The sequence below is a fragment of the Pristiophorus japonicus genome, chromosome 10 (genome assembly GCF_044704955.1).
Source record: "Pristiophorus japonicus isolate sPriJap1 chromosome 10, sPriJap1.hap1, whole genome shotgun sequence".
NCBI classification, from domain to species: Eukaryota; Metazoa; Chordata; class Chondrichthyes; family Pristiophoridae; genus Pristiophorus; species Pristiophorus japonicus.
In genome coordinates this window covers 180,039,916-180,065,704 of record NC_091986.1, presented here as the reverse complement: position 1 = coordinate 180,065,704, position 25,789 = coordinate 180,039,916, and the positions used below count along the sequence as shown (strand labels likewise).

General features: G+C 44.5%; 1 protein-coding gene across 3 annotated transcripts in view; it reads left to right on the top strand.

Annotated features, from left to right (window-relative positions):
- The first annotated feature begins 202 nt into the window (after window positions 1–202).
- Window positions 203–25,789, top strand: part of LOC139275217 (periostin-like) — a 90,315-nt gene continuing 64,728 nt past the window's right edge. For 2 of the 3 annotated variants that reach the window (XM_070892373.1, XM_070892372.1), the window contains exons 1-3: window positions 204–545; window positions 830–928; window positions 22,633–22,697. In XM_070892373.1, coding sequence (XP_070748474.1) covers window positions 427–545; window positions 830–928; window positions 22,633–22,697 — 283 coding nt within the window. In that variant the 5' untranslated portion in view covers window positions 204–426. Of the gene's footprint in view, window positions 546–829; window positions 929–22,632; window positions 22,698–25,789 lie in introns of all 3 variants that reach the window. The other variant, XM_070892374.1, reaches the window with a different exon arrangement.

Here is a 25,789-nt window from a genome sequence, read left to right as displayed (position 1 = left end):
GCGAGAAACAGGCACCCTTGTATCTATCTGTCTCAGCCTCTCAGAAGGTAGTAGCACCTTTATGCCGAACTGAATCCGGATCGGTGTACAATTGGCAAATCAATTTACACTTGGATCAGGTTTCAGAGGGGGTGTGCGTTTTGTGCCTGGGTTGTTCAACTGGAGTGGCTGTGTTTATTTTAATGGGTCTGGGACACTTTCGGTAACTTTCGTGATTCATCGACCCGGATTGCGGGAGTTTTGTGTTGCAGTCTGCATGTTGTTCCTTTGGATGTGATCGACAGTTGAGTTTACTGCCTGTTCTCAGGGTGGGTGTAATGGTATGTTTGTCTGGGCTGGTCCTCCTCCGGGCTCAGCCGTGGTATAAAAGCTGCCTGCTGCCTCTTTCTCCTGCCCAGTCTGCGAAGGTGACACAGCTGCCAAAAGATGAAGCTCTTATTTTTAAGCACCTTCAGCCTCTTTGTTTTAACATCCTTCGATCAAGCCGAGTCATCTTACTATGACAAAATAGTGACCCACAGTCGAATCAGAGCAAAGGAGAAAGGGTAAGAAAATATATTGAATTTTCATCTGAAAATAACAATTCCACCAAACCACGAAAGTGTATACTCAGAATATATCTTCAATAAAAAAATCTACTTGTAACAAACAGAACTTACAAACTTTAAAGTGAACTTTCAGAGACGGTTTTAATGCTAAAAGTTTGAGGCTACTTTAGAAAGTGACTCAACAAGCCTCCTGCACACCATCCCATTCATTCTTTAATGGTTACATTATTAGACTGTTTCAATCGCTCTCTTCATTTATCTCTTTTGTTTTCTGTTTGCAGACCTAATGTGTGCGCCCTTCAACAAGTGGCCGGGACTAAAAAGAAATACTTCAGCACTTGTAGAAACTGGTATCGAAAGTCCATCTGCGGCAAAAAAGCGTAAGTTTAATGCAGCCTTTCATTCAAATAATCCCGAACCAGCGTGGTGAAACAGTCGATTTACTCCGGTGACTTGCAATCCTTGACCAGCTTCAAACTGTATGATTCATAGAATCAGCTGCACAGTTCCAAGTTTGGGAGGCAGATGGGATTGATACTAGTTGAATTTATTCGATCAAAATCTATCAGGTTAAACCTCGATTATTAGATGGTGTATTTTCTTGGTTCCAGAGCAGGTTGATTTTACTTTCTAAATCGAGGGGGCGCCAGGATTCTGTATTATTGACCAAAGTTAGCCAGCAAGGTTTTGAAATGTGGAAATCTAGTTGAAGTTCATTTAAGGACTCTTACAGATTGGCAAACGGATCATGCCACTTGAATTCGAATTAGTTGAACTGTTCTTGACCCAGATATTTGAATAACTTTGATAATTTGTAAGTTTATATATCTCATTACACTATAAAAAAATCTGCTTCTTTCAAATGTGGATGCAAAGTCTTATTGGCTCGTAGCTGCTCTATGATAGGAGCCCCTTTCGGCAGGCAAACGAGATTACCACGGCAAGTCCAACAAAGTTATACCACTGGAGCAGGGCAGCTCTGAGGAAATTTCCGGACATAGTGCCTGGCATTAATGTATAACAACAACTTGCATTTATATAGCACCTTTAATGCAGAAAAACATAAGAGGTACAGAAAATGGATGCTTGAGCCAAAGAAGGAGAAATCAGGAGGGGATAGGTGGGCTTCAAAGACCGTCTTAAAGGAGGAGGGAGAACTGGGGGGGTGAATTCCTGAACACAGTCTAGGTGGCTGAAGGCACAGCTGCCAAACGGTGGGATAAAAGGAGGAGGGGGATGCACAAGAGGTCAAAGTCAGAGGAGCGGAGAGTTTGGGAGAGGGTTTGTAGAGTTGGAGGAGGTTACAGAGGTGGGAAGGGAGGAAGCCATGAAACGATTTAAGAACACGGATGAAAATTTGAAATTTGAAATGTTGGGGGACTGAGAGTTGTCAGCCTTCTCGGATTGCCAGGGAGTCTCCCGAAATGTATGATCGATCTCCTGCGAGCTGCTGCTGGCAATCCTGGAGAACAGCTGCGGTTGACTCCTGGGCATCGATTGTGTGCCCATCGATTGTGTGCCCACCGATTGTGTGCCCATCGATTGTGTGCCCACCAATTGTGTGCCCACCGATTGTGTTGGTCAGTATCAATGCCTATCCCAAGTAAGCTTTACCAAACTCATCAGACATCATAGCATCTAGACATCCGTTTCAATGCTTTGTAACACTAATGGAAATACCATTCAACCTGTGATGTGGTTTGGAAGAAGTCCATAGCACGGTACATATCAAAGGCTTATTTTCTCATTTTCCGTCAGCCATGGAGATCAGCTAACAGATTCAATGCAAATCAAACGATTATAGCCAGAGGTGCATAGTCATTTTCAATAGCTGATTTCTAATCCCTAAAAAAAAAGGTACAGATCATAAAATAAAGATTATGCAAAGGAAGATGAAACTGTAATAAATTGGCAAATTATAAGAGTCTTACACATATAGTTTTAACGTTTTGTTATGAACCTTGTGAAAGGTGAGCATTGTTAGTGCTAAGGAGGTCAACAACAACTCTCAGGTGAGGTAATAGTTTTATAAACTTCAAATGATCAGCACTCAAATGAGAAAAAAAGAAAGACTTGCATTTATATAGCACCTTTCACAAGCACCAGACATCCCAAAGCACTTTACAGCCAATTAAGTAGTTTCGGAGTGTAGTCACTATTGTAATGTAGGAAATGCAGCAGCCAAATTGCGCACAGCAAGCTCCCACAAACAGTAATGTGATAATGACGAGATAATCTTTTATAGTGATGTTGATAGAACATAGAAACATAGAAATTAGGTGCAGGAGCACGCCATTCAGCCCTTCGAGCCTGCACCACCATTCAATAAGATCATGGCTGATCATTCAACCTCAGTACCCCTTTCCTGCTTTTTCTCCATACCCCTTCATCCCTTTGGTCGTAAGGGCCATATCTAATTCCCTTTTGAATATATCTAACGAACTGGCCTCAACAACTTTCTGCGGTAGAGAATTCCACAGGTTAACCACTCTCTGAGTGAAGAAGTTTCTCCTCATCTCGGGTCCTAAATGGCGTACCTCTTATTCTTAGACTGTGACCTCTTGTTCTGGAACTCCCCAGCAACAGGAATGTTCTTCCTGCCTCTAACCTGTCTAATCCTTTCAGGATTTTATATATTTCTATGAGATCCCCTCTCATTCTTCTAAACTCCAGTGGATACATGCCCAGTTGATCCAGTCTCTCCTCATATGTCAGTCCTGTCATCCCGGGAATCAATCTGGTGAACCTTCGCTGCACTCTCTCAATAGCAAGAATGTCCTTCCTCAGATTAGGAGACCAAAACTGAACACAATATTCCAGGTGTGGCCTCACCAAGGCTCTGTACAACTGCAGTAAGACCTCCCTGCTCCTATACTCAAATCCTCTAGCTATGAAGGCCAACATACCATTTGCCTTCTTCATCATCTGCTGTACCTGCATGCCAAACTTCAATGACTGATGTACCATGACACCCAGGTCTCATTACACATCCCCTTTTCCTAATCTGATTATATTCTGTCTTCCTGTTTTTTCCACCAAAGTGGATAACCTCACATTTATCCACATTATCCTGCATCTGCCACGCATTTGCCCACTCCACTAACCTGTCCAAGTCACCCTGCAGCCTCTTAGCATCCTCCTCACAGCTCACACCACCACCCAGCTAAGTGTCATCTGCAAACTTGGAGATATTACATTCAATTCCTTCATCTAAATCATTGATGTATATTGTAAATAGCTGGCGTCCCAGCACTGAACCCTGCGGCACCCCACTGGTCGCTGCCTACCATTCTGAAAAGGACCCGTTTATTCTGACTCTCTGCTTCCTGTCTGCCAACCAGTTCTCTATCCACATCAGTACATTACCTCAATACCATGTGCTTTAATTTTGCACACCAATCTCTTGTGTGGGACCTTGTCAAAAGCATTTTGAAAGTCGAAATACACCACATCCACTGGTTCTCCCTTGTCTACTCTACTCGCTACATCCTCAAAAAATTCTAGGAGATTTGTCAAGCATGATTTCCCTTTCATAAATCCATGCTGACTTGGACCGATCCTGTCACTGCTTTCCAAATGCGCTGCAATTTCATCTTTAATAATTGATTCCAACATTTTCCCCACCACCGATGTCAGGCTAACCGGTCTATAATTCCCTGTTTTCTCTCTCCCTCCTTTTTTAATAAGTGCTGTTACATTCGCTACCCTCCAGTCCATAGGAATTGATCCAGAGTCAATAGAATGTTGGAAAATGATCACCAATGCATCCACTATTTCTAGGGCCATTTCCTTAAGTACTCTGGGATGCAGACTATCAGGTCCTGGGGATTTATCGGCCTTCAATCCCATCAATTTCCCTAACACAATTTCCTGACTAATAAGGATTAAGGGGCAAATATTGGCCAGGACACTGGGGATAATTCCGCTGCTCTTCTTCGAAATAGTGCCATGAGATCATTTACATCAACCTGAGAGAGTAGATGGTGCTTCTGTTTAACGGCTCATCCGAAAGTCAGCACCTCCGACAGTGCAGCACTTCCTCAGGACTGCACTGGAATGTCAGCTAGCTTTATGTGCTCAAGTCCCTGGAGTGGGACTTGAACCCACAACTTTCTGACTCAGAGATGAGTGTGCTACGCACTGACATTGTGGCTCAGTGGGCAGCACAAATGAGGAAAGAAATATAATGGACATTTGAAGGTAGACCATTCATTTCTGCTGTATATTGTTAAATTAATTAATATATCATGCGACCAGATGCTATGTGATTGAACCTCCAGGAATAGATCCAAACAGAGTAGGTTGCTTAGGAATTGGTAACCAGCAGGTCAGCAAGTAATTGACAAACAGGACGTTATGTGGGATAAGATATGGGCAACAGAGTTTTTGATGAACTGAAGTTAACTGAGGGTGCAGAATGGGAGGTTGGCTAGAAGCCTGTTGAAATAGTTGAGTCTGGATGTGACAAAAGTATGGACACTTTCAGTGGCAGATGGGCTGAGGTAGTGGGAGAAGCATTTAGTGTTACGGAGGTGAAATACCTGGTCTATGTGATGGGTATAAATATATAAGATTAATTATTAAAGTTGAAAAATTACTGTTGCTAATATTAGTGGATGAATGCTTAACCTGTTTACATGGCATTTCTCTGCTATTTTTCGACTGCATTAATCCATTAAAAATGAACAGGTTAACTAGTATTGCCAACAATCTCTGGCAGATGGAGTATAATGTGGGAAAATGTGAGGTTATCCATTTTTGCAGAAAAAATAGAAAAGCACATTATAATTTAAATGGAGGAAAATTGCAAAGTACTGCGGTACAGTGGGACCTGGGGGCCCTTGTGCATGAAACACAAAAAGTTAGTATGCAGGTACAGCAAGTAATCAGGAAGGCAAATGGAGTGTTGGCCTTTATTGCAAGAGGGTTGGAGTATAAAAGCGGAGAAGTCCTGCTACAACTGTACAGGGTATTGGTGAGGCCACACCTAGAGTACTGCATACAGTTTTGGTCTCCATATTTAAGGAAGGATATACTTGCATTGGAGGCAGTTCAGAGAAGATTTACTAGGTTGATTCTGGAGATGAGGGGGTTGACTTATGAAGATAGGTTGAGTAAGTTGGGACTATACTCATTGGAATTCAGAAGAATAAGAGGTGATCTTAATGAAATATATAAGATAATGAGCTGGCTCAACAAGGTGGATGCAGAGAGGATATTTCCACTCATCGGGAAAACTAAAACTAGGGGGCATAGTCTCAGAGTAAGGGGCCACCCATTTAAAACTGAGATGAGGAGGAATTTCTTCTCTCAGAGGTTGTAAATCTGTGAAATTCTCTGCCCCAGAGAGCTGTGGAGGCTGGGTCATTAAATATATTTAAGGCGGAGACAGACAGGTTTTTGAGCGATAAAGGAATTGGGGTAATGTGGAGCGGGCAGGGAAGTGGAGCTGAGTCCATGATCAGATCAGCCATGATCTTATTAAATGGCGGAGCAGGCTCGAGGGGCCAAATGGCCTACTCCTGCTCCTTTTATGTTCTTATGTTAATCAGTCAGTGCCAATAGTGAAATTGTTCTCCTGCATCAGGTCCTTGTCTATATCATTAAGAGTGCATTAACACTTCCAGATTAATATCTTTGTGAAGTGATTGGGGCTTAACACCAACATTAAACTAGGAGTGTAAATCTGCTTCATGATCAAACCTGACTCCAGAGGGAAATTGTAGGGCACTCCTCAAAACAGACAGTCTCCATTTCCTTTGGAGTATAAATCCAGTGCGGTGTCAAACCTGGTAATGTGCAAACCCATCTAACCACAGTTTAAATTTTTATGGAGTGGAAGTCTGCCTGTGCTACTTTCTAAGCATTTAAATGTGAAAGTAATGTGAGCGCTCTGCCTGTGCCTGTATCCAGTTACGTACATGGCTCTCTCCTGGGCGGATGGATCAGTTCCAGCAGGTAGAGGCAGCAGTATGAATGCAGTTCTGCCTAACTGGAACCCAAACATTGTGATGGGCTCTAACAATGCGATTATAAAACTCCAAACTTGCGTTGAAGTAAAGCTGTGTTAGCATATTGACATAAAAGTGGAAATATAACTTGTCTTGTTCCCCAGTTGTGAGTCCCAACTCCAGGAGGTAGACTCACGTTGCCTGCAATTTTGCAGTATATCTGCCCACCCCCAGCATATACACGGAGAATTGACCCCAATAAACCCAGGCTAGTGCAAAGCTAAATTTTAAAATGCCCTGAAAAGTTTTGGAAACTTATTGTTGATTTGCCAGGATGCAAAGGTTAATGCAACAATATAACATTGCATAGACAGCAACAAGAACAGTTTACTGAGCACATGTCACTCCACTATTTAAGAACTGTGAGAGAGAGAAACTGGGGAATTATAGACCAGTTAGCCTAACATCTGTTGTCGGGATCTTACTAGAGTCTATAATTAAGGATAGAGTGACTGAAGCCCATGAAAATTTTCAGTCAATCAGAGTGAGCCAGCATGGAGTTGTAAAGGCTAAGCCATGCCTGACGAAGCTGACTGAATTTTTTGAAGAGATGACTAAAGTAGTGGACAGGGGAATGTCTATAAATGTTACTTATATGAACTTCCAAAAGGCATTTAATAAAGTCTCTGATAAGAGAATAGATCTGTGTTGGGGCCTCAATTATTCACTGTTTATTAGCGACATAGATAATGGGATAGAAAGCCACATATCCAATGACACAAAGCTAAGCAGCATAATAAGCAGTGTAGATTGAAGCATTAAATTACAAAGCGATATTAATAGATTAAACAAATGGGCAAAACTGCGGCAAATGGACTTCAATGTAGGCAAATGTGAGGTCATCCACTTTGGACCTAAAAAGGATAGAACAGGGTACTTTCTAAATTGTGAAAAGCTAAAAACAGTGAAGGTCCAAATAGACTTGGGGATCCATGTCCATAGATCATTAAACTGTCATGGACAGGGACAGAAAATAATCACAGTCTAATGGAATGCTGGCCTTTATATCTAAAGGACTAGAATACAAGCGGGTAGAAGTTATGCTGCAGCTATACAAAACCCTGGTTAGACCACACCTGGAGTACTGTGAGCAGATCTGGACACCACACCATAGGAAGGATATAATGGCCTTGGAGGGAGTGCAGCGTAGATTTACCAGAATGACACCCAGACTTCGAGGGTTAAATTTTGAGGAGAGATTATACAAACTAGGGTTGTATTCCTTAAGCTTTAGAAGGTTGTGTGGTGATTTGATCGAAGTTTTTAAGATATTATGGGGAACTGATAGGGCAGATAGAAACTATTTCCGATGGTTGGAGAGTCGAGGACTAGGGGGCATAGTCTAAAAATTAGAAAGAGGCCTTTCAGGAGTGAAGTGAGGAAGCACTTCTACACACAAATGATGGTAGCAGCTTAGAACTCTTGCCCGCAAATGGCAATTGATGCTAGGTCAATTGTTAATTTTAATTCTGTGATAGATAGATTTTTGTTAACGAAGGGCAATAAGGGATATGGGGCAGAGGTGGGTATATCGAGTTAGGTCAAAGATCAGCCATGATCTCATTGAATGGCGGAAGAGGCTCGAGGGGCTAAATGGCTGATTCCTGTTCCTACATTCCACAGATTGGCACATACTCAACAGTGTAACATCATCTGCTTATTTGCACTTTACTGTATACATTAACCTGCAGATTGTCAGGTTTTAAAACACTGAGGTATCAATGATCCCTCTAATTTTATTTTGGGTGTTAAATTTGCCACTGCGTGGTATCTTTTTCAGCAGCAGTAGCTGATGAGCAGCCTGTGCAGGACCTCCTGATTGATGCGCGGTGGCGCGCCATAGGGGGAACATTGTGAGGCATGTAGCTCAAGAGTTCAAAGGTCAATGGTTTTGGTTACTAAACTTTATAGGGAGCTGTAAAACACTATAAATTTGTTTTATTAGACAAATCTGAAGTGTGCTTATTTTTTTTCTAATATTGCCAATTTATGTTATAGTTTCTGTCTAATTAACGAGTACCTCAACTATTTCCATATACGTGCATTAGTATTATGTCAACTTCAAATTCAACTAAAGCAGGAATTGGATAGAGGGAAAAAAACAAAGCAGACTAGCATGGTATTGGAATGCATGTGTGTTAACGCAAAATGTGTTACAAATAAGGTTGACAAGCTACAGGCGCAGGTTGCCACATGGGGTTATGATATAGTAGCTATAACGGAGACCTGGTTGAAACAGGAGCAGGAATGGGAACTAAAAATTCTTGCAATGTATTCAGGGGGCATAGGGAAGGAAAAAGGGGGGAGGGGGGAGTAGTGGTTGGCATTATTGATCAAGACGGACGACGATATACGAGAGAGTTTAAAGACTGAAGGGCCGAAATTGACTCTTTTTCAAAGAGGTGGCCACAGGTCGGTAATGATTCGGTGCGGAGTAAAGACCTTTTTTGAAATTGCCCTGTCTGGGTTGTCCAGTGGTAATTGAAACCGCACCTGTGCTCCTGCCCCGTTGGGCACCCGCGGAACCTCCCCACCAGCCAGCGGTAACCCCCTTGCAGCCCCGCGTGGGAAATTGCCCCACAGGAACGGCACTGCCGCCGGTCAGTGCCACTGATAGCCTTCCTCTGCGGGAAGCTGTGTGTGCCTGGGCAGCACGTCCACCCATCTATAACAAGGAAAGCAACAGTATTAAAACCCATCCCATGGGATCCCACTGCATACTTCCAGGATGTCAAGGTTTTGGCGAGGGTACAGAGGAATGTTTACAAGAATGATATTAGGGATGAGGGACTTCAGTTATGTGGAGATATTGGAGAAGCTGGGATTGTTCTTCATGGAGCAGAGAAGGTCAAGGGGAGACATAATAGAGGTATTCAAAATTATGAGGGGTTTTGATAGAGTAAGCAGGGAGAAACTGTTTCCTCTGGCAAGTGGGTCAGTAACCAGAGGTCATAGATTTAAAATAATTGGCGAAAGAAGTAGAGGGGAAATGAGGAGAATTTTTTCACATAGGGTTGTTAAGATCTGGAAGGCACTACCTGAAAGGGTGGTGGAATCAGGTTCCATAGGAACTTTCAAAAGGCAATTAGATATGTATTTGAAGAGAACTAGGGGCCAAAATTACCCCTTTTAATAAGACCTCTAGCCGCCTGGAAGCGGCGGCCATGGGAGGCGCGGAATGGCTGCCGACTCTCAGTGGAGGGGCCGCCATTTTAGAAATTGCCCTTCCTCATGAGCGGAGTGGTGTCTGGGACCGTAACACCCATTTTCCCACTGCGACATACATACACCTGCCGACCTCTTACCATCTGGCGGGGACCCCTTTGCGAAATTGCCCCTTACCTGAAATTGCCCCTTACCTGAAATTGCCCCGGTTGAGCGGCGCCAGCGCAGGCCAGTGCCCCTGACTGCTTTTGCTCTTGGTGCACTCTAAATGGCGGCATGGCCGACTTTAAAGGGGAGGGCGTACTGCTGTGGCCGGCATGTTATTTTTTTTTGTCAGCCGACTGCCAGGTCAGCCCAACAATTATGTCCCCCGGGTTCGGCCGGGCCGCCAACAGGCAGCCTGGCAGCCCCTCTTGGGTACCAGGCAATTGGCCCGGCTGAAACCCTCTCTGGTGGCCCAGTGGACTTAACTAAAATAAACGCAGAGTTCGCATCAGCCCTCCGCTTGAAGTGAAGGGGAGAGACGTTGTGACGTGCTAGCCTGATGACATCATCAGCGCGGCGCTGATGACTGACAGCGGCGGACACTCTGTCCCGCCCCAACTTCCGTCCCGCTAGTGACGTCCACTCTGCTTTGCTCCCACGTCCGCCCCCACGATGATCCACTTCTGCCCCACTGGAAAAAAAACCCCATGGAGCTGAATTTTGCTGGATAGGCTGCCGCATCCATTGCGGCGGCCAATGCACTTCAAAAACGGTAGGTGTGCCCCGTTTCCGGCAGAGGGTAATTTCTACCCCCTAATTTGCAGGGTTATGGAGAAAGAGCTGGGGTGTGGGACTAAATTGGGCAACTCTTTCAAAGAGCCAGCACAGGCACGATTGGCCGAATGGCCTTCTTCTGTGCTGTATGATTCGATGATTTTATGATTGTAACAAATAGCATTGGAGATGTCTCCAGCACTCTTTTCTCCCAAGGACTTTATTTTCTTCTTTAATTTTGAAAAATGTTAAATAAGATGGTGTTAGCGACCAAAAATCAGCCATTTACACACATTTATAATAACGATCCTTTAACACTTCTCAAACAATGAAGTAGTCATTTAACTAGTACAGGTAATGAAAGGTTTGGTCGTCCAGCTGTGGAGTGTATATTTGATGTACGTACTGACTCAATGAAAATGCTGATTTATCCAGCCTTACAATAATTAGATAACCATCGGTGAAATCTAAAACATAATGTGGTCTTGGGGACTCTGTGTTCCAGCAAGCTGGAATCTAGTTCAGACATGTGGGATAAAGGTTTCCTTTCTTTGATGTTTTCAATGAAAGAACTTCCGGTAATCTTAAATCTATTCCCAGTGGAAGCAGCAATAATTGCCATTTTGGTAATATTCCCCTTCCTCTCCGCCGCCCCCCCCACCCTCCATTCCCACCCTTAGAGTTAAGCCAAAAGGATCGGGAGTACTGGAATATGAAATATCCTAATGGTATAGTAAAGGCTTCTCTTCTGAGCTTGTGAAAGAGGAAGAGGCTAAGACAAATGTAGGCAGATCATAGCCTTGCTTTTCATTTGACCCATGATATTCCAGACCTGAGAGTTTTGGATGTGGACACTACTTGAAGAGCTGAACATTTTCCCTGACTCCGAGCTTTCATCTTTTTCAGAATGAGCATAAAAAAAGACAAGTAAAAAAAGAAACAGGTGGCGCAGTCTCACATGACTTGAAGTCCCAACGTGCCATGCCACATCGGAGTAAGATAGGGATTCACACTCGTAATCTTGCTTGAGCTACAGTCTCAATCAGCCACATGATTGTGGGGAAGAACCAAACAGGCAGTTCCCTATAGAGACCAGGGAAGGAGGGGTAAACTAGAGGAAATTCTATCTTGAGCTATTTTCATATACCTCCTTGCGGCATTGGCAGAAGCCGGGGAGAAGCAATGAAGAGGGATTAGGAAGAAAAAAATATGGTGGCTCATTCTTAAAAAGGCAAATGGGTTGTATCAACACACTGAGTTGAGGAGCGGCAAGATACACGTTTGTGCCCACACACGCGAAAATATTGTTGACCAAGTCAGGAAGGAGCCACAAAGATGAAGCAAAATACTTCTCCACTGGGAGGAACAATCAACAGTTCTGACGAAGGGTCATCGAACCTGTCATGTATCTTACATTATTATAGATAACTGTATCCTAACATGTTATACATGACTGTAATAAGATATGACCTGTAACCACCAGCATACCTTACCACCAGAGGTGCACTTGCAAGAGACAGGTATATAAGGACAGGTCTCAGGCAAGTGCAGCATTCCAGAGCTGTGAAATAAAGGTGCAGGTCCAGAGTGACCTTGACTTCACTACATGTGAATCTGTACTAAGGGGACAGGACTTTACAGTGGCGACGAGTTACGGGATTACAGAATCCACAGAATGGCGAACAACGGATCAGATGAAAAGTACAATGCTGGAGACAATTGGGAGGACTTTATAGAAAGGCTTCAGCAAAGCTTTGTAACCAAAGACTGGTTAGGCGACGATAAGGCAGACAAGAGAAGAGCCCATCTCTTGACCAGCTGTGGCTCGAAAACATATGCTTTAATGAAGGATCTGTTGGCACCTGAGAAACCAGCAAGCAAGTCGTTTGAAGAATTGAGCACACTGGTAAGAGACCACCTGAAGCCAGCGAGCAGCCTACACATGGCCAGACACAGGTTCGACAACTACAGACGCTGTGTGGGCCAGAGCATACCCGACTTCGTGGCGGAACTTCGGAGGTTGGCTAGTTTATGTGAGTTCTCCAATGAACTGAGGAGAGAAATGCTGAGAGACTTTTTCATTGAAGGAATAGGCCACGCAGGCATATTCCGAAAGCTCATAGAGACCAAGAACCTGACCTTAGAGGCAACAGCACTGGTTGCACAGACATTCTTGGTAGGGGAAGAAGAAACGAGGTTGATTTACAATGCAGGTACAACAACTAACGAAATATCGGAACAAGAAGTTCACAGCACGAAACAAGCTGCTACCCCCACACACAGACAAAACCGGGAGAACAGGCTCTCGACAGCAGGCAGAAGCCATCAAGGGCCACAGGAACGGCCGTTCACACCTGATCAATCCACAATGCGAGCAATCAACTACAAACTGAGAGAAGCTCAAGAGAGATCAGCCAGACGCAGCTCATTCTTTGGGAACACTTTGAACAATGGAATAGGTCTGTGCTGGAGGTGTGGGCGTGGGCACTCGTCAAGGGAATGTCGATTTCAGCAGGCTGTTTGCAGAAATTGTGAATATACAGGGCATTTGGCCCGCATGTGCAAAAAAATGGCAGCTCGGCTGGTATACGAATCGGATGGGTCGGAAAGCGGACCAGAAGATGGTGGGGACAGTACCCGGGACACCGATGTACAGCGGGTCAACACGATCAATGGCCGTTGCTCCTACAACAGGACGCCTCCTATAATGATGAGGGTCCTACTCAACGGGATATCTGTCAACATGGAGCTGGATACGGGAGCGAGTCAATCTCTCATGGGCGCTCAACAATTTGAACAACTGTGGCCGCATAAAAGAGACAGACCAAAACTCACAAGGGTCGACACCAAACTAAGGACCTATACCAAAGAAATCGTACCAGTCCTCGGCAGCGCCATGCTCTCTGTCACACACAAAGGGACAGTGAACCGACTTTCCCTGTGGATTGTCCCCGGAGACCCCCCAGCAGTGCTGGGGAGAAGCTGGCTGGAAAAACTAAACTGGAAATGGGATGATGTCCATGCCATGTCATTAGAGGAACGGACCTCCTGCTCAACAGCTTTAAAGCGATTTGAACATCTCTTTCAGCCAGGTGTGGGCACTTTCAAAGGGGCCAAAGTCAAAATCTACATCACACAGGATGCTAGACCAGTCCATCACAAGGCCAGAGCTGTACCCTATGTGATGAGGGAAAAGATTGAAGACGAACTAGACAGGCTTCTGCGGGAAGGCATTATATCATCTGTGGAATTTAGTGACTGGGCAAGTCCCATCGTCCCAGTCATGAAGCCTGATGGATCCGTACGAATCTGTGGGGACTACAAATTCACCATAAACAGAGTCTCCCTACAGGACCAGCACCCGTTGCCCAGAGCGGAGGACTTATTTGCCACATTGGCTGGAGGTAAACTTTACTCAAAATTAGACCTCACATCTGTGTATATGACGCAAGAATTGACCGAGGAATCCAAGCTACTCACCACCATCAACACACATCGAGGCCTTTTCATGTACAATCGATGCCCATTCAGCATCAGGTCGGCAGCTGCCATATTTCAGCGCAACATGGAGAGTCTGCTCATGTCCATCCCGGGGACGGGGGTATTTCAAGACGACATACTTATCACGGGCAGGAACACCGACTCCCATCTCCGTAATTTGGAGGAAGTACTAAAGCGGTTGGATCGGGTTGGCCTACAAGTCAAGAAATTCAAGTGCCTGTTTCTCGCACCCGAGGTTGCATTTTTGGGCAGAAGGATTGCCGCTGATCGAATCCGCCCAATAGAGTCCAAAACAGAAGCAATTCGCCTGGCACCCAGGCCCCGAAATGTCTCAGAAGTGCGCACCTTTCTCGGGCTACTCAATTACTTTGGGAACTTTATGCAGAACATAAGCACGCTGCTGTAGCCTCTCCACGTGCTACTCAGGAAGGGGTGCGATTGGTTTTTGGGGGACGCCCAGGAACGCGCCTTCAATAAGGCACGCAACCTTCTGTGTTCCAACGGTGTTTTGACTTTCTTTGACCCAGGTAAAAAGCTAGTTCTGCAATGCGTCAGCATATGGGGTCGGGTGCGTTTTGCAACATGTCAATAGTGCGGGCAAATTACAACCCATAGCTTATGCTTCCAGGTCACTTTCCCGGGCGGAGCGCGGGTATGGAATGGTAGAGAAGGAGGCGCTCGCGTGCGTGTACGGTGTCAAAAAGATGCACCAATACCTTTTCGGGGCTCAGTTCGCGTTAGAAACCAACCACAAGCCCCTCACGTCCCTCCTATTCGAAAGCAAGGCAATAAACGCCAACGCCGCGGCGCGAATTCAACGGTGGGCACTCATGCTGGCGTCCTACGACTATACCATAAGGCACAGACCAAAGGTGCACCATTTGTGCCCAACTCAGCAATGCCCCCAGGGAGGCTCCACTGAGCCCCTGGCCCTGGCCTTCCAAACCGTGGTCACGGGTGCACATAGATTATGCGGGCTTATTCATGGGCAAAATTCATGGGTAGTTGTCGATGCATTTTCAAAGTGGATCGAATGCACCATTTTAAACTCGAGCACAACCTCCACCACTGTGGATTGCCTCGCAACCATGTTTGCAACGCATGGAATCCCTGACACATTGGTCAGTGACAATGGTCCGTGCTTCACCAGTGCAGAATTCCAAGACTTTATAATTGACCACGGCATAAATCACGTCAAGACGGCACCGTTCAAGCCGGCCTCCAACGGCCAGGCGGAGAGAGCAGTGCAAATCATTGAACAAGGCATGCTTAAAATCCAAGGTCCCACGCTGCAGGGTCGCCTGTCGCGACTGCTGCTGGCATACAGATGTCATCTGCACTCACTGACTGGGATCCCCCCCGCGCAACTGTTGATGAAAAGGACTTTAAAAACAAGGCTCTCATTAATCCTCCCAGACATGCACGAAATCGTTGAGGCAAAGCGCCGTAAGCGGACTGAGTACCATGACAGAAATTCGAGGGGGAGATGGAATGAGATAGGGGACAAAGTGTTTGTACTAAACTATGGCAGGGGTCCCAAATGGCTTGCAGGAGCAGTAACGGGCAAGGAAGGAAACAGGCTACTGGTAGTACAAATGGACAATGGCAAAACCTGCCGGAGGCATGTAGACCAAGTCAAAAGCAGATTTACCAACAACACTGCGGAACCAGAGGCAGACTACAATGTGGAACTCGCACCACACCTGGTGGAAGACAGAGGGAACAATCTGAGGAAAGGGCAATCCCAACAGACAGCCCAGGCGAGTCAACAATAATCACACCAATCAAAACAGACAGCCCAGGCGAGATACCAGCAACCACACCCAAAGAAAAACAGACACCAAGGCAAACAACTGAACCACAACTCAGACGCTCCACGCGAGAGCGTAGACCACCTGAGAGACTGAACCTATAAAGGCAATAAGACCTTGGGGGAGGTGATGTCATGTATCTTACATTATTATATATAACTGTATCCTAACATGCTAGACATGACTGCAATAAGATATGACCTGTAACCACCAGCATACCTTACCACCGGGGGTGCACTTGCAAGAGACAGGTATATAAGAACAGGTCTCAGGCAAGTGCAGCATTCCAGAGCTGTGAAATAAAGGTGCAGGTCCAGAGTGACCTTGACTTCACTACATGCCTTTTGTGAATCTGTACTGAGGGGACAGGACTTTACAGACCCGAAACGTTAACTCTGCTTTCTCTCCACAGATGCTGCCTGACCTGCTGAGATTTCCAGCATTTTCTGTTTTTAATCAGCAGCAACGTGTTCCTGAGAGTGTTCTATTCATCTCATAGTTTCTGATTGCAAGGCAGCATTACAGAGATCTGAGGGACAGATAATCTGCCTGCCTGTACTTTAGCAATAAATTAACACCTGTCACGGAATGAGAGAATAATTACAAATGAATACAGCCTGCATAAGCTTTTCAAAGGCAGCGGTGTCGCTCACTGGCACTGTACATTTGTTTAACATTTAAGTGAAAATTGATCTTCCCTTTTTAAAATACATTAAAATTAAATCTGTGCAGAACTTACTGTTGGGTCTCAAGATAAGCAATTGTTTGTACAAGAAAATGTGTCAAAGACTTTTAGTTTTTGAGGGATCTGCATTACTAACCATTGATGTGGTAGTGTATATTTACATTATTAGATTACACTGAAGAGATGTGTTCATGTGAAATCTGGACTTTGTTAAGTCTTTGACATTTAAATACTGCTATGACAGGAAATCAGCTCTCAGGCAGTTCCTGTTTGTGTACACATTATCTGTAGTAAAATATAAAACAGATCGTGCAAATCTGAAAGGAAACAGAAGTCAGCTGGTAAAACGTCATCTGTGGAGAGTACAGACAAGTTCACATTTCAGGTGTAACCTTTCATCAGTTCTTTCCACATTATCTGTAGTGTTTGTTTCTGTGAAAATCAAGGACATTTCTTTTACTGCAGGCTAACCAGGGAGATAAGCTACTAAGAAAGTAATCTTGGAACGTCTTTATTGTTAAGCTGGCTCCCTACTTTCTGGTCTACTGGAAAGATTTACTTCTGGTTGATAAGCAAACTCTAGTCCCAAGAGAAGTGCTGCGCCTAAATCACAATGATAAGGTACTAATGCAGTCTGGTACTTTGACTTACTCATTTTCATTTAAGGTTCTCCCACCATTGACATTGGTTGTTGTCCAATGATTCCTTCAAAAGCCGGCCTGAGCTCATATTCTGTAATGACCTCTGCTGAGATAATTTTCTGGTGCAGAGCCATTCCGTGGAACATATAGAACCGGCCACTCAGACTGCGGTCTGGTGATACCTTTTCCCTAAAGAGGTTTTTACTAAGCGGAAATGGGCTGCTTATTGAACTTAATATCATATCCCCAGTGTGCTGCTGTCTTGTAATCCTGGCTGGAAGGAATGTTTGCTTTTCCAGATGGCATCCTTCCAAAACTGCAAATGCAGTTTCCAAAAGTCTCAATGTAGGAAAAGACCATTCCTGCTGGGAACAGGTGGTGCAGACAATAGTTAATTGTATTGTTTTACCTTTTTTCTTGCAGCCACGTATGCTTTTGCCCTTATTACAGTCAATGGGCCGGCACAAATGAAGCCTATTAAATAAAGTTGTCTCCCTCGTGTCGGCCAGGTTATATTCCTGCAGACAGGGGTGTTCCACTTTTCTCTAAAACTTAGAATGCCACAGTCCATTCCAAGTGCTATGTATGGTGCAATGTGTGCATGCACAGCGACACTCCAAATTTAAGAGGCTGTAAAAGACTTACCAACCCACAGCTCAGCAATTCAAAGTTCATAATATTAAAAAAGTGTCAGTAATTGTATTTGTTTCTTTTCCAATAACTTTCATATAGTGAGAACAGGGCTGCTTTGAACCTGCTATCTAGTCTGGCTTGCATATGACTCTTGTCATATGTCTTTTACTCTTAAATACCCTTTGAACTGGCCCTCCACCTTTTCAAGGCAACTAGGGATGGTTAATAACTTATAGCCTTGCCAGCATGCCCCTTCCCAAGAGAGAACCATTCTTTTAAGCCAGAAGTTTCAGGAATGCCACCTGACATTGCGGGCATTTTTAGATCTGCAACTACACAAATTTGCGGACATAGTTTGAAGTAGTGTCACAGCATACATTCAGAGTTGAGGAGACAAACGGGCCAATTTTCCTGTCCCTTGACCTCTTTAATTTTGGCTTGGGGTTTCTGGGGCTTTCCGGGTGACACAGCAGTTAGCACAGGTCAAGTAAGTGGAGCAATTTTAATGAGGCACGAAGAGGCATTCCTGTCTTCCTGCCTCCTTCCTTGGTCTAATGTTATGGGGTTCCTCGAGGCAAATCATCCAAAGAAGACGGCCCTGTGACCTGCCCATAGACCCAAACCAACCAGAAAGTCTGTGGGGTTTCGGGGTAGTCAGAAAAAGTAAGACAGAGACTCGTTTGACATTGGGGGTAACTTTTAACTTTGGGGTTGCAAAACTGGCACTGTTGGCACTATTGGATAACCCAGTCCAATTTTCCTTTCCATTGAAGCCAGTTTTCTGCCCGCATCAAAGTTAAAAGTTATCCCCCATTGCTTACTCCTCCCCATGTTCCCCCCTGCCCCCCCATCAATTTTCTTTTCTCCAGTTGGTTGCCAGAAGGTTCCAATGTTTGAGGCTTGAGATCGAGCCATGGGCCTGAGAAGCCTTCAGTTGGATCTCATGTTTATCTGTCTCTTATCTCATTCATGACACACTTGTGAGATTGACACGTATAAATTATGCATTGTACTCGCACGTGGCACATAACTGCTGGTTATCATAAATCCCCGGCATCAACTATTTAAAAGAAATTAATTGAAAACATTTTTGCATTTGTTATATAAAAATACACAATGTTCAATAGCGTTACATCTTGATACGAACTTCCTTAAAGTGCCAGCCTTGCCTCAGATAGTAGTACTCTGTGCCTCTGAATTAGAAGATTCACTCCTTGACCTGAGCACCTAATCACCCCACCGCTTGAATGTAATACTGGGGGAGTGCTGCCCTGTCAGAGGTGCTATCTTCAGCTGAGACATTAAACCCGATCCCCGCCTGCCTTCTTGGGTGGATGTAAAAAAATATCCAATAGCACTATTCAAAGAAGAGCAGGGGCATTCTCTTGGCGAACATCTCAACTCTCAACCAACACCTAAAAAAGCAGGTGATGTGGTAATTGATTTAATTGATGTCAAGATCAGATCAGCCATAATCTTATTGAATGGCAGAGCAGGCTTGAGTGACCATGTGGCCTACTCCTGCTCCTATTTCTTAAGTTCTTATGTTTGTGGAAGCTTGCTGTGCACAAATGGGCTGTTGTGTTTCCTATGTTACAACACTGACTAAACTTCAACAGTATGTCATTGGCTGTAAAGCACTCTGGGACACCCTAAGGTTGTGAAAGGTGCCTTATGAATGTGTCTTTTTCTTTCAAGTGTTCGTTATCTTGCAAAGTATCTTCAGAGACTGTTTGATAAACAAATCCATCCATCTAATACAATTTAGGCTTTGAAATTGCATTGCCGGTTTTAAGCCTGTGGCTACGGATCCAATTTGACGGGTGGGGTGCACAGGCTCATTCTGCATCAGAGGGGCACCTGCTCGCCATATTGGTAAAAGCATTTCCATAGGCGTTGAGGGCGAATGCCAGAAACAGGCGTTAGATTCTTTTGCGTATTCAAATAACAGGCCTAATGCCTGTTTGATGCCCACTTTGCAAAATCTGGCTTGCAACTATCCGCAGCATGTGCCGTACATGTTGCAGTCAACCTCATCAAATGGTTGGGAACCAAATCAGCGATCCTTAAAGGGGCCGTTGGAGGCTGCCACCAAGAATGTAATTGTGGAGATGGAAGGAGAAGAATTGCTCCTCCTGGTTTCACGTTAATTCTGCGGGCTCCTGCTGGCCACCACTCACCTCCCACTCATCCCGATTGCCTCTCTCCCCGTCCAGGATGCTCCTCTGGACTTCGGCAGGCAGCTGAGCCAGACAAATTTTCTCCCCATCTGTGACCACGGCCTCTGAGGCCACGACTTGGACTCGCAACTCACCGGTAATAAAGAAATGAAGCCGTGTGCACCAATTTTGTGTGGGCCTCCCGCCACGAGGCACGTGCAGCATGTGTTGCCCCAATTCACACACGTGGCATATGTGGCACATTTGCTCGCCTCATCTTCTAAAGCAAACACCCCATGAAAAATAAAGCATTGGAGACACCACATTACCTCTATCTTCCCACAATAACATTCAGCTGTCTGGAATGTGACATGTCAGTGAACCTAATCAATGACTGTTAAACAAATGATTCCAAAGAGATCCATTTGTTTGCACGTTTTAGCATTGATCTTTCTTTACATCACATGGCTCCACAGTAAGTTATTTGTCTCCTACCCTGGTTACCTAGCAGCTGCCTTTCTTTGTTCATCAGGTTAGCAGATGTTCCGAATTAGGCATGTGCTCATGTATATAGCAAATAAAAGTGGCCTGATTTGGCTTTGTTGTGCAGCACAAGCTCCCACCTGCAGGGTGTAGGTTTAATTTTGCTTTGCAGCAATGTAACATGATTCATGGGTGTGTGCAAACAATCCAGGTGCAGCTAAAATGGACCTGCCTTCCCTGCAGTTGACTTAAGTTTTTTATTGTCAATTCTGAACCTTTCTAATCTGTAGATGTGCTATCTGATGTCAGTTCCATGAAATTCTGTCTGGCTTTCTGCTGTAGACATAATACACAGCTCTATTTGCTGTGTGACTTAAGTGCTTCAATGGAATGACTGAATTGCTTTTTTTCCCTTGGCAGTCACTGACACAATGTATGCTTTACGGCTACCTTAAGTATTTGAAGAAAAAACATATTGTCTAAAATTTGCATGTGGATTATCAACTATAGTGAGTATTCCCTCTTGGTGTTAGTAGGATCATAAACGTGGTGGGAAGGTTTCCTCTATTTGCCGTTTCCAGTGACATCCTGAACTTGCTCATTTTAGAATGATTTCACTGCAGAGAATAAACATGGGAAACCTTTCCACAGTGTTTATGATTTAGGTCACACTAACAACAACCAGGGGAAATCGTTCCCCTGTACTTTCTTCTGCTGGATTTTTTATCAACTTTTAATTGAGGGCAACAATCTCTGGCAACATCTTTTGCGAGGACTACTTGTGTATCGGTGATTTCTTACACATTGCACTCCACATTTCAAATATGTCATGCTGACTGGGCACTTCCAAAGTAGAAGTCAGGCACTTCCCTGGAAAGGACTGTCATCATTCTTGTTAAGACTAACCTTGTGGAGTGAGAACGATGCTGAATTCAGCTACAGCAACTGTTATGTATGTAACTATGTAATACTTGCCACCAGAGGGTGCGACTGTTGGAGTCCTAATGGTCACCTGCACACATGTGCAGGGCCAGTATAAAAGGTGGCTGCCATGTTGTTTAGGCACTCTGGAGTTGTAATACAGAAGACTAAGGCCACACTAAGTTTAGCTCACAGTACTCAGCCTCGTGGAGTTCTTCTATACACAACAACTACATCCTACAGCTAGACAAGCTGTGACTAAGAACTGGCTGATGAAATCCTGACTCCGGATTTAGTTGAGCCTCATGGTCTTGAGGGGGAGTTTTTGCCTGCCAAGAGTATATTCTGGGAAATCGAGAGCAAGTTCCATACAATTTCCAGACAATTAAGAGGAATGGCCAGGAAACCTTAGAAAACGAGCCTGCGATTTTACGATATGCGCTCCCAGTGGGCGAAGCTTTATGCTTTATTCCCAAAAGTGACCGCACCTTCACAAACAGGCTCTGCTGAGGGCCATTAATAAAGGAAAAGTGGGACACATATGGCCACCAGGCTATGTTGAGTACCACTATTCTTGGGCCTGTTATATCCTGTGTTGATTCCTAAATTAATGTAGGTGTTGCTATGCTGGGAGATCTTTAGTTGAACGTTAGTAGCATTTAAAACCTGCTTTATCCAATAGATGTGGAGTTCCTATCACTATACTATTTCATGCACACAGAATTAGGCTTTCTGCATATTATGCCAACAATGTATATGTGTATGACTCGGGTTAAAATTCAACAAGTAGCAGTATATTGCCAACCCATTATACACTCCACCCAATTTTTCTTTCAAAGGAACAGATAATTGAGCAGGATGTATAATAGGCGGCCAATTCACACCCAGCCATTTTGCACCAACAACAAAGCTGAATTTTAACCTTTTTATGTTGTAACCAAGAAGGATTGCACTAATAAAAAGACACATTTCCGGCTACCCAGTTGCAGGTTCATTTCATCCATCAGCACTGTGAGTTCCAGCAGGGTTCAACTTGCACCAGTGATTTGTGAATAGAACCCCTGACTTGACGAGTTAGACAGAGTATTTATTTGAGTGCGCAACAGTCTTGCATTTATTAACCAAGCTAGTGAACAGAACTACCAGCCACAGAGAATGGTATATTAAATGTTCAGAACTGTGAATAATCCAATCATAACTCATTATCAAAATACCTGTTTGTTCTCAGTAGAGGTTTAAACAGTATATGATTATCCAACTTCTCGGTTATTTTGTGGCCAGTTTATATTCTTATTTTCAATTTTTTAAATTATAGGATGATCCTATATGAATGCTGCCCAGGTTACATGAGGCTTGATGAAGCACGTGGGTGTCCAGCAGGTAATTAAAATGCCCTGAATTAATAACTTTAACACTAGGTTAGTTGTTATCTTAATTGTTGCGTATACCAAAATCACTGAGAAATAGTGAATTTTATTTAATTATAATACGTGCCAATTATATTTTTTCTTCATACAATGGTATCACCGTAATCTGCTACCATGCAGGGGCCTCACCTGTGGATAATGGAAATGAGTACGTAATCTAGAGTCCCTGGGGCCGAAATTCAGCCTCCCTATAAGGCCTGTTACCGCCGAAAAGCGGCGGTCACACAGCGATGTCGACGGCTGCTGATTTTTTGTCGAATGGCCGCCCTTCGCGAAATTCTCCTCGATGGTTTTCCCGGCGGTCCTCACTTCTGCCCTGCTGCTGCCGAAACCTCCGAAGTGCATCATCAAAGCGTGCACCACCGATCTCCCACCCTGCAAGCAAAATTCCCCCCCAAAAAATCTTGCGGCCGCTGCACGGTGTCCCCGAGTTTTTTCTGTGTTTGCAGTGTGTGCAAAATGGCAGTGCGGTCGCCATTAAAGGGGAGGGCGCACTGCTGTGGCCACCATCTTATTTTGTTTTGTTGGCCGATTACCAGATCGGCACAACAACTATGCCCCCTGGTTTGGCCAACAGGCAGCCTGGCACCCCCTCTTGGCCCGGCCGAAACCCTCCCTGGTTGCCCAGTGGACCTAACTAAAATAATCGCAGAGCTTGCAGCAGCCGTCCCCTTTAAGTTAAGGGGAGAGACATGGTGACATGCCAGTGTGATGACGTCATCAGTGCTACTGACAGCGGAAGACACTCCGCCCGCTCCCACTTCCGGCCCTAATATGACGGATACTCCACTTCCGGCTCCATTATGATTGACTTCCGCTGCACTCGGAAAAAAAAGACAAAGAGCTGAATTTCGCACAAGAGACCACCGTATCCACCGCGGCGGTGAAAACACAGAAAAAGCGGTCGGTGTAACTCGTTTCCAGCAGGGGTGAATTTCGACCCCCCTAACTGTTGGTTTTATATATATGTTACAGCATTACCCTAGACACAGCAATGAAAACAGATATCCTGCAAATAACATCAACTGAATTTAATCGTCCTTGTACGAAAAATTTGATTCATTTTAGACAAGATGAGATTGATGTTAACAATCTGTGCAATGAGATGACACCTTGCACAAAGCTTTGTCCCCACAAAAATTCTGGCAGAATATTAAGAAGGCACATGATTTGAATGAGACAATGAAGGTTGATTTTCAGTTGATATACCTGTATACTAACGCTCCATGATTGCGCACCAGTAACACAGAGCATAGAAGTATCAGCTTCCTCTACCGTTCAAGATTATCCTCATGAACCATGTGCCAAATGGAAGAAAGCCAATGTCATCTGCAATGATTCCAAGCTGGATTCTGAAGATGATTACATAACACCCAAATTTTGCTCTCAGCTCAACCCATGATGAGATTATCACCTTGTAATCACTTGTACTTGACTAATTTTCCTCTCCTCACCCCGAGACGCTGAGGGTAATTGTAGTTCCTTTAATGCTGCTCACTCTCCCCACCCAGGGATGCTGAGGGTAATCTCTCCGCCTCTCTACCTCTCCTTCCTCCTTCAAGACGCTCCTTAAAACATACCTCTTTGACCAAGCTTTTGGTCACCTGTGCTAATTTCTACTTATGTGGCTCAGGTGTCAATTTTTTTAATTTGATAATACTCCTGTGAAGCATCTTGGGACGTTTCACTACGTTAAAGGCGCTATATAAATACAAGTTGTTGTTATTATAGAACTGCTCCTCCTTTTCCCACCCAGAGATACTGAGGATAATTGTAGTGACCTTACTACTCCCCCTCTTCCCACCCAAAGATACTGTAGTGTTGCTGCTTCCTGCTCTCTGCAGCCAGAGATGCTGAAAGTATGATGAACCTTTATAAAACACTGGCTCGGCCTCAACTGGAGTTCTGTGTCCAATTCTGGGCACTGCACTTTAGGAAGGATGTGAAGGCCTTAGAGAGGGTGCAGAAAAGATTTACAAGACTCGATGGACAATGGCCTCGTTCTGTGCTGTAACCATTCTATGATTCTATGATTCTAAGTAATTTTAATACCCTGTTGCTATCTTACTTGAGATCAGCATATTCAGCATTGACAGCCTTCCTAGGCTGCATGGTGCAGCTATTCAATGGATAAACCTGATGAGCCATCAGGGGAGATGAATCACATTGTTAATCATTTAAAGAGAACTTATAAATCTTGCCTTGTCATGTTAATCATTGAGCATTTGTTGCTATAGTACAGCAATAGCCAATGGCCATATTAACCGTTATTTAATAATGTTTAACCAATCTATCAATCATAGTCTAACAATTTCAAACCAATTGCTCGCATCTGTGAAGAAGATAGCAATCTTGTAAGTTTATACATCACTAGTAACAGCAAAATCCTTCTTCGTAAGCTGTTTGCTCCACTTCCGTGTGTGCATGTTTTGGTTCCATTCCACTTATTATACTACTTAATAATTATACTTGAAATGTTACCAGTTGAAGACATTTTGAAACCATGTTAATGAAGCGAGATGAGTCTCAAAATGGGATTGCTTCATGAGTTATTTTTCCCTGATATAATTCTTTACTAGAACGCGAGCTTTAAGAGATGCAACAGGAGGTAATTTCAACATGGGGGAGTGGGTGGGATGGAGTGCAGGTGGAGGGCTAAATGGGGCAAAAATAGAAGCATGCTGGGAAGCTGGCTCCATCCCCTCGACTTCCGTCTTTTACTCAGGGAGGACACAGGGCAGGCAGTCGACCCGCTGCCAGGAGGCAGGTTGGCATTTTAAATATGTTGATGCAGCTGGAAGCCTCGGATTTAACCTGTTCTGCGGTCTTTCCTGTGGCCAGCCAGGTTTCCCGGGGCTAGGGAATCCCAGCAGCTGCATCGAGGTGACAACTTCGGGGAGTATTCCTTGTTGGCCAGGAGGAGCAAGAGTGCTTCCTCCCAGCTCCCCAAGCTCCCCACCATCAGACCACCCGCTCCCCCCATAAAAAAATTCCCACCTCCCCCAGGGTCAGAACCTCACCCCCCTGGGTTCAGAGATCCCTCTG